We start from the raw sequence: 12,569 nt of genomic DNA, 5'->3' as shown, positions 1-12,569 counted from the left end.
GCGGCCCGCCCCCCGCCCCCCCCTCCGGTTCTCCTCCCCCATTGGCTCAGCGCCGGAAGCCGCTCGCCGGGGATTGGCTGGCGCGGGAAGGGGGCGTGGCCAAGGACCAGGAAATGGGAAGCCGCGCGAGCGTGAGGGGAGCGGAGGAGCCGGGAGGTGGGGGAGGGGAGGGGGAAGTGGGGGTCAGTGGGGGTCAATGGGGGGCAATGGGGGTAGTGGGGATCTATAGGGGGCAATGGGGGGTAATTGTGGGTCTGTAGGGGGGGCAGTGGGGGCAATAGGGGTCAATGGGGGGGTAATGGGGTCTGTGGGGGCAATGGGGGTAATTGGGGGGCAATGGGGGTCTGTGGGTGGGTAATGGGGGTCAATGGGGGGTAATGGGGTAATGGGGGTCAATGGGGGGTAATGGGGTAATGGGGGTCAATGGGGGGTAATGGGGGTCAATGGGGGTCAATGGGGGGTAATGGGGGTCAATGGGGGGTAATGGGGGGTAATGGGGGTCAATGGGGGTCAATGGGGGGTAATGGGGTCTGTGGGTGGGTAATGGGGGTCAATGGGGGGTAATGGGGGTCAATGGGGGGTAATGGGGGTCAATGGGGGGTAATGGGGGGTAATGGGGGTCTGTGGGTGGGTAATGGGGGTCAATGGGGGTCAATGGGGGGTAATGGGGTTCCGGGGTGGGCGGGGCTGGGGCAGTTTCCGCCCCCCAAGTCCTGCCCCTCCCCCCAGCCCTGCCCCCCAACCGCCCGAGCCTGCCCGACGGGTCCAGGCCCTGCCCCATAGGAGCCATGGAGGGGCCGGAGCCGGAACGAGGCCGGTCCGAGGGCTGTGGGCTCCTGCGGGAGGAGCTGAGCCAGGACGGGGCCTTCCTATGGGGCCAGCCCCACATCTTCATCATCTTCGGGGCCTCGGTGAGCAGGGGGATGTGGGGATCTATGGGGGGTAATGTGGGGGGGGATATGGGGCGTTAGGGGCTCTATAGGGGGCAATGTGTGGGGCTGGGGGGGGATATGGGGCGTTAGGGGTTCTATGGGGGAGCAATGTGTGGGGCTGGGGGGAATATGGGGTGTTAGAGGCTCTATGGGGGCCAATGTGTGGGGGGATATGGGGGGCAATGTGTGGGGCTGGGGGGGATATGAGGCGTTAGGGGTTCTATAGGGAGGAATGTGTGGGGCTGGGAGGGATATAGGGTGTTAGGGGCTCTATAGGGGGCAATGTGTGGGGCTGGGGGGGGTATGGGGTGTTAGAGGCTCTATAGGGGGCAATGTGTGGGGCTGGGGTTCTCTATGTGGGGGGAAGGGAAGGGGAAGAGGAAGAGGCTGGTGCTGGGGAGCAGGGAGGGGCCGGTGGCCTGATGGGGGGTGGAGCCATGGAGGGGCGTGGCCAAACGGGAAGGGGCGGGGCTAAGGGGAAGGGGCGGGGCCAGGGGCAGCCCCATGGCTGCACTGAGCTGTGCTCGGCCTCAGCCTTTGCTCTCGGCCCATAGGGTGACCTGGCCAGGAAGAAGATCTACCCCACGATATGGTACAGCCCATTGACCCCCATTGAGCCCCATTGATCCCCACTGATCCCCATTGACCCCCATTGAGCCCCATTGATCCCCACTGATCCCCAGTGACCCCCAGTGACCCCCATTGAGCCCCATTGATCCCCATTGACCCCCATTGAGCCCCATTGACCCCACTGATCCCCATTGACCCCCATTGACCCCCATTGAGCCCCATTGATCCCCAGTGACCCCCATTGAGCCCCATTAACCCCACTGAACCCCATTGATCCCCAGTGAACCCCCTTGAATCCCATGTCCCCACTGACCCCTGTGTCCCCTTTGACTCCCAATGTCCCCGTTGTCCCCTATAGCCCCATTGACCACAGTGGCCCCACTGACCCCTATGGCCCCCCTGCCCTCAGTGTCATTGGGTGCCATTGAGTACCATTGGGTACCATTGGGTACCATGGGGCACCATTGAGTATTATGGGGTGCCATTGAGTACCATTGGGTACCATTGGGTACCATGGGGCACCACTGGGCACCATTGAGTACCATGGGGCACCATTGAGTACTATGGGGTGCCATTGAGTACCATTGGGTACCATTGGGTACCATGGGGCACCATTGAGTACTATGGGGTGCCATCGAGTACCATGGGGCACCATTGGGCACCATTGAGTACTATGGGGTGCCATTGAGTACCATTGAGTACCATGGGGCACCATTGAGTACTATGGGGTGCCATCGAGTACCATGGGGTGCCATTGAGTACCATTGAGTACTATGGGGTGCCATTGAGTACCATTGGGTACCATGGGGCACCATTGAGTACCATGGGGCACCATTGAGTACTATGGGGTGCCGCGGGTGCCGCGCTCGCAGGTGGCTGTTCCGGGACCGGCTGCTCCCCGAGGACATTCACTTCTTCGGCTTCGCCCGTTCCCCACTGACGGTGGAGCTGATCCGGGAGCGGACCCTGCCCTACCTCAAGGTGCCCATTGCCCCCCATTGAACCCCATTAACCCCCATTGAACCCCATTGAGCCCCATTGAACCCCATTAACCCCCATTAGCCCCCATTGATCGCCATTGAGCCCCATTAACCCCCATTGCCCCCCATTGAACCCCATTAACCCCCATTGCCCCCCATTGAACCCCATTAACCCCCATTGACCGCCATCGTCCCCATTAACCCCCATTAGCCCCCATTGATCGCCATTGAGCCCCATTAACCCCGATTAGACCGCATTGATAGCCATCGTCCCCATTAACCCCCATTGTCCTCATTGATTCCATGGCCCCCATTGACTCTATTGACCCCATTGTCCTCATTGATGCTACTGATTCCATTGCCCCATTCTCCCCATTGACCCCCTTAACCCCCATTGACCCATTGTTCTCATTGACTCCATTGACCCCATTAACCCCCATTGACCCCGTTGACGCCATTAACCCCCATTGCCCCCATTGTCCCCATTGCCCCCACTGACCCCATTGCCCCCACTGACCCCATTGACCCCATTGCCCCCATTGACCCCATTAACCCCCATTGCCCCACTGACCCCACTGACCCCATTGCCCCCATTGTTCCCATTGACCCCATTAACCCCCATTGCCCCACTGACCCCATTGCCCCCATTGTCCCCACTGACCCCATTGCCCCACTGACCCCATTGCCCCACTGACCCCATTGCCCCCACTGACCCCATTGCCCCCCCCACAGGCAGCCCCCGAGGACTCCCCCCTCCTGGATGACTTCTTCTCTCGGCACCGGTTTGTGCAGGGTCCCTATGGGGACCCAGCCCCATTCCGGAGCCTGGCGGCGGCGCTGGAGCAGCTGCCCGGAGGCACCGGCAGCCACCGGCTCTTCTACCTGGCGCTGCCGCCAGGGCTCTATGCTACCGTCAGCAGGCTCATCCGGCAGCACTGCATGGGGCAGGGGTAGGGATGGGGGGGGACATAGGGATGCTATGGGGATAACATGGGGATAATGTGGGGACAACATAAGGATGCTATGGGGAGAACATGGGGATACTGGTAGGGACACCATGGGGACAGCGTGGGGGGTGGCATTGGAATAACACAGGACAGGGGTGGGACATGGGATGCTATGGGGACACCATGTTTCCATATCTCATATCCCTCTATTCCATATCCCTGTATTCTCCTATTCCATATCACTGTACCCTTATGTCCCATATCCCTGTATCCCTCTATCCCATATCCCCATATCACTATATATTGTACTTCTATATCCCAATATCCCACACCTCTCTATCCCCCTATCCCACATTCGTATGTCCCTATATCCCCCATCCCATATCCCTCTATGCCATATCCCCATATGTATCTTATCTCATATCCCCATATCTCTTTCTTATTCCTTTATTCCATATCCTTCTCTATTCTATATCCCACATCCCTCTATCCCCTATCCCTGTATCCCTGTGTCCCCTATCCCCTATCCCTGTATCCCATATCCCTGTCCCCATGCAGCTGGAACCGCGTCATCGTGGAGAAGCCGTTTGGCCGGGACCTGGCGAGCTCGGACGCTCTCTCCGCTCACCTGAGCTCCTTGTTCCGCGAGGAGCAGATTTACCGCATTGACCATTACCTGGGCAAGGAGATGGTTCAGAACCTCATGGTGCTGCGGTGGGAGCCGGTACCGGGGGGGGGGAGGGGGGGGTACCGGTACCGGCACTGACCCCTGACCCCCATCCCATCCCTGCAGCTTTGGCAACCGCATCTTCGGCCCCATCTGGAACAGGGACAATGTTGCCTGTGTGGTCATCACCTTCAAGGAGCCCTTTGGCACCGAGGGCAGGGGGGGTTACTTCGATGACTTTGGCATCATCCGGTGAGGACCGAACCGGGGGGGGGGTTCCCCATCCCCCCTCCCCCCCCTGCATCCCGTGGGTGCCCCACGGTGCCAGCCCCACACCCCCTGCTCTGCCCCATAGGGACGTGATGCAGAACCACCTCCTGCAGATGCTCTGCTTGGTGGCCATGGAGAAACCGGCGTCCACCAACTCCGATGATGTGCGGGATGAGAAGGTTCGGGACCCCCTAGGGGCCCAGAGCGTCCCCATGGAGCCCTCATAGTGACCCCATAGAGTCCTCATAGTGACCCCATAGAGTCCTCATAGTGACCCCATAGAGTCCTCATAGTGACCCCATAGAGTCCCCATAGTGACCCCATAGTAACCCTATAGCATCCCCATAGTGTCCACATAGCATCCCCATAATAACCCCATAGTGACCCCATAGCATCCCCATACTAACCCCATAGTAACCTTATAGTATCCCCATAGTGTCCACATACCATCATCATAGCATCCCCATAGCATCCCATAGTGACCCCATAGCATCCCCATAGCATCCCATAGTGACCCCATAGCATCCCCATAGCATCCCATAGTGACCCCATAGCATCCCCACGGTGTCACCTCCCTTTCCACCCCATAACCCCGTCCCCCGCAGGTGAAGGTGCTCAAGTGCATCAGCCCCGTGGCCCTGGAGGACGTGGTCCTTGGCCAGTACGTGGGGAACCCCGAGGGCCCCCCCGAGGCCCACAAGGGTTACTTGGATGACCCCACGGTGCCGTCCGGCTCCACCACGGCCACGTTCGCGGCTGCCATCCTGCGTGTGGCCAATGAGCGCTGGGATGGTGAGTACGGGGGGGACACCCATGGTGGTGCTGGTGACCATACACTGACCATGATGGTCAATGCCCATGGTGGTGCTGGTGACCATACACTGACCATGATGGTCAATGCCCATGGTGGTGCTGGTGACCATACACTGACCATGATGGGCAATGGCCATGGTGGTGCTGGTGACCATACACTGACCATGATGGGCAATGGCCATGGTGGTGCTGGTGACCATACACTGACCATGATGGGCAATACCCATGGTGGTGCTGGTGACCATACACTGACCATGATGGGCAATGGCCATGGTGGTGCTGGTGACCATACACTGACCATGATGGGCAATGGCCATGGTGGTGCTGGTGACCATACACTGACCATGATGGTCAATGCCCATGGTGGTGCTGGTGAGCGCACATGATCCTGTCCCTTACCCTGATCCTATCCCTGGTGCTGATGCTCTCCTCATGGTGCTGATCCTGTCCCTGTCCATGGTGCTGCCCCATGCACTGATCCTGCCCCAGCCCTGTCCCTGGTGCTGCTCTTACCGGTGCTGTCCATGGTGCTGTCGCTGTCCAATGCACTGACCCTGTCCCTGGTGCTGCTCTCACTGGTGCTGTCCTTGTCCATGGTGCTGCTCCCACCAGTGCCGGTGCCGGTGCTGTCCCTGCCCCCAGTGCCGGTGCTGCTGCCTCCATTGCCGGTGCTGCCGGTGCCGCTGTGACTGTTGCCGGTGCCGCTGTGACTGTTGCCGGTGCTGCTGTGACTGTTGCCGCTGTGACTGTTGCCGCTGTGACTGTTGCCGGTGCCGCTGTGACTGTTGCCGGTGGTGCCGCTGTGACCGTTGCCGGTGTGACTGTTGCCGGTGCCGCTGTGACTGTTGCCGGTGTCGCTGTGACTGTTGCCGGTGCCGCTGTGACTGTTGCCGCTGTGACTGTTGCCGGTGCCGCTGTGACTGTTGCCTCTGTGACTGTTGCCTCTGTGACTGTTGCCGCTGTGACTGTTGCCGCTGTGACCGTCACCGTCCCCACCGCAGGTGTCCCGTTCGTGCTGCGCTGCGGGAAGGCTCTGAACGAGCGCAAGGCTGAGCTGCGGCTGCAGTTCCGGGACGTGGCCGGGGAGCTGTTCGGCTGTCGCTGTGCCCGCAATGAGCTGGTTGTCAGGGTACAACCGGACGAGGCTGTTTACACCAAACTCATGACCAAGAAACCAGGATTGTCCCTGAGCCCTGAGGAGTCTGAGCTCGACCTCACCTATGGCAGCCGATACAAGGTGGGGGGGGAGGGGTGAGAAATGGGGGAAGAGGGGCAACAAATGGGGGGAAAGAGGCCAAAATGGGACGAAAAGACCCAAAAATGGGACCTGGGACCCCAAAAATGGGACTTAAAAAGCCCAAAAATGGGACAAAAGGCCCCAAAAAAGGGACATGAAGGCATCAAACTGACCCCAAAAATGGGACCTGGGGAACCCAAAATAGCCCCAAATGACCCCAAAATGGACGCCCCCCCACTTCCCCCCATAGGATGTGAAGCTTCCGGATGCCTACGAGCGCCTCATCCTGGATGTGTTCTGTGGGAACCAGATGCACTTCGTGCGCAGGTGGGGACCCCCCATCTATGGGACACCCCTCATCTATGGGTCCCTATGGGGCACCCCCCATATATGGGCCCCTGTGGGGTGCTCCCCCCCACTTACGGTCACTGTGGGTCCTGCCCCATAGCGATGAGCTGCGGGAGGCCTGGCGCATCTTCACCCCATTGCTGCACAGCATCGAGGAGCGCAAGGAGAGACCCATCCCCTACGTGTTCGGCAGGTATGGGGGGCGCTATGGGGCAGGTTGGGGGGCTGAGGGGGTGTGGGGCAGGGGTTATGGAGCAGGTTGGGAGATTATAGTGTGGTGTGTGGGGGGGAGTCAATGGGGTCCTGCTATGGGGCAGGGGGGTCCCGCTATGGGGCAGGGGGGTCCTGCTATGGGGCAGGGGGGTCCCGCTATGGGGCAGGGGGGTCCCGCTATGGGGCAGGGGGGTCCTGCTATGGGGCAGCCCCTCACGTGCTCCCGCCTGCCCGCAGCCGAGGCCCCCCCGAAGCCGATGAGCTGCTGAAACGCGCTGGGTTCATCTACGAGGGCACCTACCGCTGGGTGAACCCGCACAAGCTCTGACCCACAGCGCCCCATAGCACCCAATGGGCCCCATAGCATCCAATGGGACCCATAACGCACAATGGGCCCCGTGCTCCACCTTCCTCCCCCTTGCTGCAGGGCTGGGATTGAGGGCCCCTCCTGCCCCATAGACACTCCATTCTGCCCCATAGAGAGCCATTCCACCCCATAGTGCTGCTAACCTGCCCCATAGAAAAGCCATTCTGCCCCATAGCCACTCCATTCTTTTCCATAGTCACTTCATTCTGCCCCATAGCCACTCCATTCTGCTCCATAGTGCTGCTAACCTGCCCCACGGTCACTCCACTCTGCCCCATAGCCACTCCATCATGCCCCATAGACAGCCATTCTGACCCATAGTGCTGCTAACCTGCCCCATAGCTGCTCTATTCTGCACCCTAGACACTTCATTCTGCTGCTAACGTAATCCGTAGACACCCATTATGCCCTATAGCACCATCATTCTTCTGCCCCATAACATTGCCCTTCTGCCCCATAGATACCTCATCCTGCCCCATAACTCCCCCAAGCTGGGACCAAAGCACCCCCAATACCCCCAACCCCCTCATCACCCCTTTCATCCCCCCCCATTAACATCGACCCATGTTCATCATCCCCCTCCTGTGGTACTTATGGGTCCAGCCCCACATCACTTATGGGTCCAAGCCCCACACAAACCACCTCCATTCGGGCCCAGCCTTTATTTGCCCTTTGGGACCACACAGTGGACGGGGGGGAGGGGGCCACTTATGGGTCCCAGCAGGGCACTTATGGGTCAGGGGGGGTCGGGGGCCCTGCGGGGGACACAGCCCTCGAGCTCCAGCGCCTCCGGCCACCCCTCGTACTTGTTGGAGCCGCGGCTGTTCCGGACGTGCTGCATGGGAGAGAGCAGCGCTATGGGGCAGCCCCACAAGTGCCCTGGCCCCATAAGTACCCCCCCCCCCCAAGGCCCTACCTGCTCAAAGGGGCTCCGCTCCTGAACCCCTTTGGCCCCCAGGAAGACCCAACTGTCCCGGAAGGCCAAGTCCATGGCGACGGCGCTGCCCAGCTCCCCAAAGAGGCGCCGGGACTCCTCCGTTAACCTGGATGGGGACAGGGATAACGGGCTTTAGAGCCCCATAGAGCCCCATAGCATCCCATAGACCCCATAGCGCCCCATAGAGCCCCATAGCACCCCATAAACCCCATAGCGCCCCATAAACCCCATAGCGCCCCATAAACCCCATAGAGCGCCATAGACCCCATAGAGCCCCATAGCGCCCCATAGAGCCCCATAGCGTTACTTGGTGGCAGGGTCATCGTACGAAGCCACCAGAACCAAGGTCCCCTCGTGCAGCGGCCGCAGGAACTTGAGCAGCTCCTCCACATCTATGGGGGGGATGGGAGGGGGGGTGGGGGTCAAAAGGGGGTGGGGGAGGGGGGGGGACGCCCCATTCATGGAGCCCCTCCCCCCAATAAACCCCCCCCTGCCCCCCAAGTGCTTCACTCCTCACTCACCCCCAGCCCACATGTCGAAGGCGCGAGCGGCAATGAGCTCCCCATTGACTCCTATGGGGGGAACGGGGGGAGGGGCATGAGGGCCCCTCCCCCCTCCCGGGACCCCCAATGGAAGGGGGTGGGGGAGGGGATTTAAGCCCCTCCCCCCTCACCATTGACCAGGGCGATGTTGAGGCCTCGGCCCACGTTGTTCTTGACGCTGCTCATTAACCTGGGGGGGATGGGGTCAGTGGGGGGGGATGGGGGGGGATGGGGGGCAATGGGGCTCAATGGGGCTCAATGGGGTGCAAGGGAAGTCAATGGGGCTCAATGGAGGTCAATGGGGTGCAAGGGAGGTCAATGGGGGGCAATGGGGTTCAATGGGGTGCAAGGGAGGTCAATGGGGGGCAATGGGGTTCAATGGGGTGCAAGGGAGGTCAATGGGGCTCAATGGAGGTCAATGGGGTGCAAGGGAGGTCAATGGGGCTCAATGGAGGTCAATGGGGTGCAAGGGAGGTCAATAGGGGGCAATGGGGTTCAATGGGGTGCAAGGGAGGTCAATGGGGCTCAATGGAGGTCAATGGGGTGCAAGGGAGGTCAATGGGGTGCAAGGGAAGTCAATGGGGCTCAATGGAGGTCAATGGGGTGCAAGGGAGGTCAATGGGGTGCAAGGGAGGTCAATGGGGCTCAATGGAGGTCAATGGGGTGCAAGGGAGGTCAATGGGGCTCAATGGAGGTCAATGGGGTGCAAGGGAGGTCAATGGGGCTCAATGGAGGTCAATGGGGTGCAAGGGAAGTCAATGGGGCTCAATGGAGGTCAATGGGGTGCAAGGGAGGTCAATGGGGGGCAATGGGGTTCAATGGGGTGCAAGGGAGGTCAATGGGGCTCAATGGAGGTCAATGGGGTGCAAGGGAGGTCAATGGGGGGCAATGGGGCTCAATGGGGTGCAAGGGAGGTCAATGGGGCTCAATGGAGGTCAATGGGGTGCAAGGGAGGTCAATGGGGGGCAATGGGGTTCAATGGGGTGCAAGGGAGGTCAGTGGGGCTCAATGGAGGTCAGTGGGGGCAATGAGGTTCAATGGGGTGCGAGGGAGGTCAATATGGGTTCAATGGGGGACAATGGGGTTCAATAGGGCTCAGTGGAGGGCAATGGGGTTCAATGGGGTGCAAGGGAGGTCAATGGGGGGCAAGGGAGGGTAATGAAAGTCAATGGGGCTCAATGGAGGTCAATGGGAATCAATGGGGGTGGGGGATGGGGTGGGGGAGGGGCTCACACTCGGTCCTCCAGGCAGATCTTGGGCCCGATGACGTTGGCGGCTCCGCTGACCAATCGGAACGCGAAGTGCGCGGGGGGGCAGGGCCGGGGGAGGCCGCACTTGAACCGGGGGGGGCGGGGCGCTGGGGAGGGGGCGGGGCCAAGTCACAAGCCACGCCCCTTCCCCCTCCCCATGCCCCTCCCCCTTCACGTACCTGCGGTGGGCGGAGCCTCAGGGCCTGGGGGAGGGGGAAGAGGGGGGAGGGGTTATGGTTGTGTCACGTGACCCCGCGGGGGGGGGGGGGCGCCCCGGTACTCACGTGACAGCAGCAGGCGCTGCAGGGCGGGGGGGGGGGCGGGGCTGGCGCAGCAGGAACCAACCAATGAGCCAGAGGAGACAGAGAGCGGAGGCGAAACGGACGGAGGCTGAGGGGGGACATAGAGACACCATAGAGACCCTATAGAGACCCTATAGAGACCCTATAGAGACCCTATAGAGACCCTATAGAGACACCATAGAGACCCTATAGAACCCCCATAGAGACACCATAGAGACCCTATAGAACCCCCATAGAGACACCATAGAGACACCATAGAGACCCTATAGAGACCCTATAGAGACCCTATAGAGACCCTATGGAGACCCTATGGAGACCCTATGGAGACCCTATGGAGACCCTATAGAGACCCTATAGAGACCCTATGGAGACCCTATGGAGACCCTATGGAGACCCTATGGAGACCCTATAGAGACCCTATAGAGACCCTATAGAGACCCTATAGAGACACCATAGAGACCCTATAGAGACCCTATAGAGACCCTATAGAGACACCATAGAGACACCATAGAGACCCTATAGAGACCCTATAGAGACCCTATAGAGACCCTATAGAACCCCCATAGAGACACCATAGAGACACCATAGAGACCCTATAGAGACCCTATAGACACACCATAGAGACCCTATAGAGACACCATAGAGACACCATAGAGACACCATAGAGACCCTATAGAGACCCTATAGAACCCCCATAGAGACACCATAGAGACCCTATAGAGACCCTATAGAACCCCCATAGAGATCAATAGAGACTCCATAGAGACACATAGAGACCCTATAGAGACCCCATAGAGACACCATAGAGACCCTATAGAGACCCCATAGAGACCCCATAGAGACACCATAGAGACCCTATAGAGACCCCATAGAGACCCTATATAGACACCATAGAGATCAATAGAGACTCCATAGAGGCCTCATAGAGACCCCATAGACATCCCATAGAAACTCTATACAAAGAGACCCATGGAAACCCCATAGAGACCTCATAGAGCGCCCTAGGTACCCCATAGAGACCACGTAGAGACCCATAAGGACACATAGAGCCCCACAGAGGCTCCATAGAGACCCCATAGACATTCCATAGAGACTCCATAGAAAGAGACCTATGCAGACCCCATAGAGACCCCCACAGACCCCAAAGAGCCGCGCAATAACCCCAGAGACCCAAAGAGCCCCATAGGGCCCTACAGAACACCACAGAGAAACCATAGAGACTAAAACTGCCCCATAAAAACCCCATAGATCCCCATAGAACCCCAAATAACCCCATACCCACACACAGAACCCCATAGAGCCCCATTCCCACACATAGAACCCCATAGAGGCCCATTCCCACACATAGAACCCCATAGAGCCCCATTCCCACACATAGAACCCCATAGAGCCCCATTCCCACCCCATAGAGCCCCATAGAACCCCATAGAGCCCCATTCCCACCCCATAGAGCCCCATAGAGCCCCATTCCCACCCCATAGAGCCCCATAGAGCCCCATTCCCACCCCATAGAGCCCCATAGTCCCATGCCAACCCCATAGAACCCCATAGAGCCCCATAGAGCCCCATTCCCACCCCACAGAACCCCATAGAGCCCCATTCCCACCCCATAGAGCCCCATAGAGCCCCATTCCCACACATAGAACCCCATAGAGCCCCATTCCCACCCCATAGAGCCCCATTCCCACCCCATAGAGCCCCATAGAGCCCCATTCCCACCCCATAGAACCCCATAGAGCCCTATAGAACCCCATAGAGCCCCATAGAGCCCCATTCCCACCCCATAGGGTCCCATTCCCACCCCACAGCCCCCCCCGTACCCGGCAGCCGCATCCCTCAGCCCAGGCCCCCCCCGGAGCCGCCCCAGCGGCCGCGGCTCCACGTTGCGTCCGCCCCTTCCGGCTCTGACCCCGCCCACTTCCGGCGCCCAACAACCAATCAGCCCTCCGGTCCCGCCCCCCGCGCGTCCCGCTCATCCAATCAGAGCGCGGATAAGGGCCAATAGGAACAGAGCCGCTGGCTTCCGGACTACAGCTCCCAGCGGCCATTGCGGCGGCACAAAACACCCCAAAAACGGGCAAAATACCACAAAATTCGTCCAAAAACACCCCAAAAACGGGCAAAACACCTCAAAAACGGGCAAAACACCCAAATACCAAACAAAACACCTCAAAACCCGTCCCAAACACGTCAA

General features: G+C 59.6%; 2 protein-coding genes across 2 annotated transcripts; one reads left to right on the top strand and one right to left on the bottom strand.

The window, feature by feature from the left end:
* Positions 1 to 73: 73 nt before the first annotated feature.
* Positions 74 to 8,434, top strand: G6PD (glucose-6-phosphate dehydrogenase). Its single transcript, XM_034071723.1, has 13 exons — positions 74 to 156; positions 730 to 911; positions 1,487 to 1,524; positions 2,375 to 2,483; positions 3,215 to 3,432; positions 3,988 to 4,143; positions 4,223 to 4,348; positions 4,452 to 4,545; positions 4,972 to 5,158; positions 6,181 to 6,416; positions 6,667 to 6,743; positions 6,865 to 6,957; positions 7,215 to 8,434. The coding sequence occupies exons 1-13, from the start codon at positions 114 to 116 to the stop codon at positions 7,303 to 7,305; spliced, it is 1,650 nt and encodes a 549-aa protein (XP_033927614.1). The 5' UTR covers positions 74 to 113; the 3' UTR covers positions 7,306 to 8,434.
* Positions 7,988 to 12,423, bottom strand: FAM3A (FAM3 metabolism regulating signaling molecule A). Its single transcript, XM_034071885.1, has 9 exons — positions 12,196 to 12,423; positions 10,358 to 10,463; positions 10,253 to 10,276; positions 10,057 to 10,180; positions 8,955 to 9,013; positions 8,803 to 8,853; positions 8,589 to 8,673; positions 8,261 to 8,387; positions 7,988 to 8,179 (listed from the first exon to the last, which is right to left on the bottom strand). Exons 1-9 carry the CDS (start codon positions 12,421 to 12,423, stop codon positions 8,081 to 8,083), a joined length of 903 nt encoding a protein of 300 aa, XP_033927776.1. The 3' UTR covers positions 7,988 to 8,080.
* Positions 12,424 to 12,569: the final 146 nt, after the last annotated feature.

The sequence above is a fragment of the Melopsittacus undulatus genome, chromosome 22 (assembly GCF_012275295.1).
Source record: "Melopsittacus undulatus isolate bMelUnd1 chromosome 22, bMelUnd1.mat.Z, whole genome shotgun sequence".
In the NCBI taxonomy this organism is placed as follows: Eukaryota; Metazoa; Chordata; class Aves; order Psittaciformes; family Psittaculidae; genus Melopsittacus; species Melopsittacus undulatus.
Note: the sequence above shows the minus strand (reverse complement) of the source record. Positions and strands in the feature narration are given on the sequence as shown.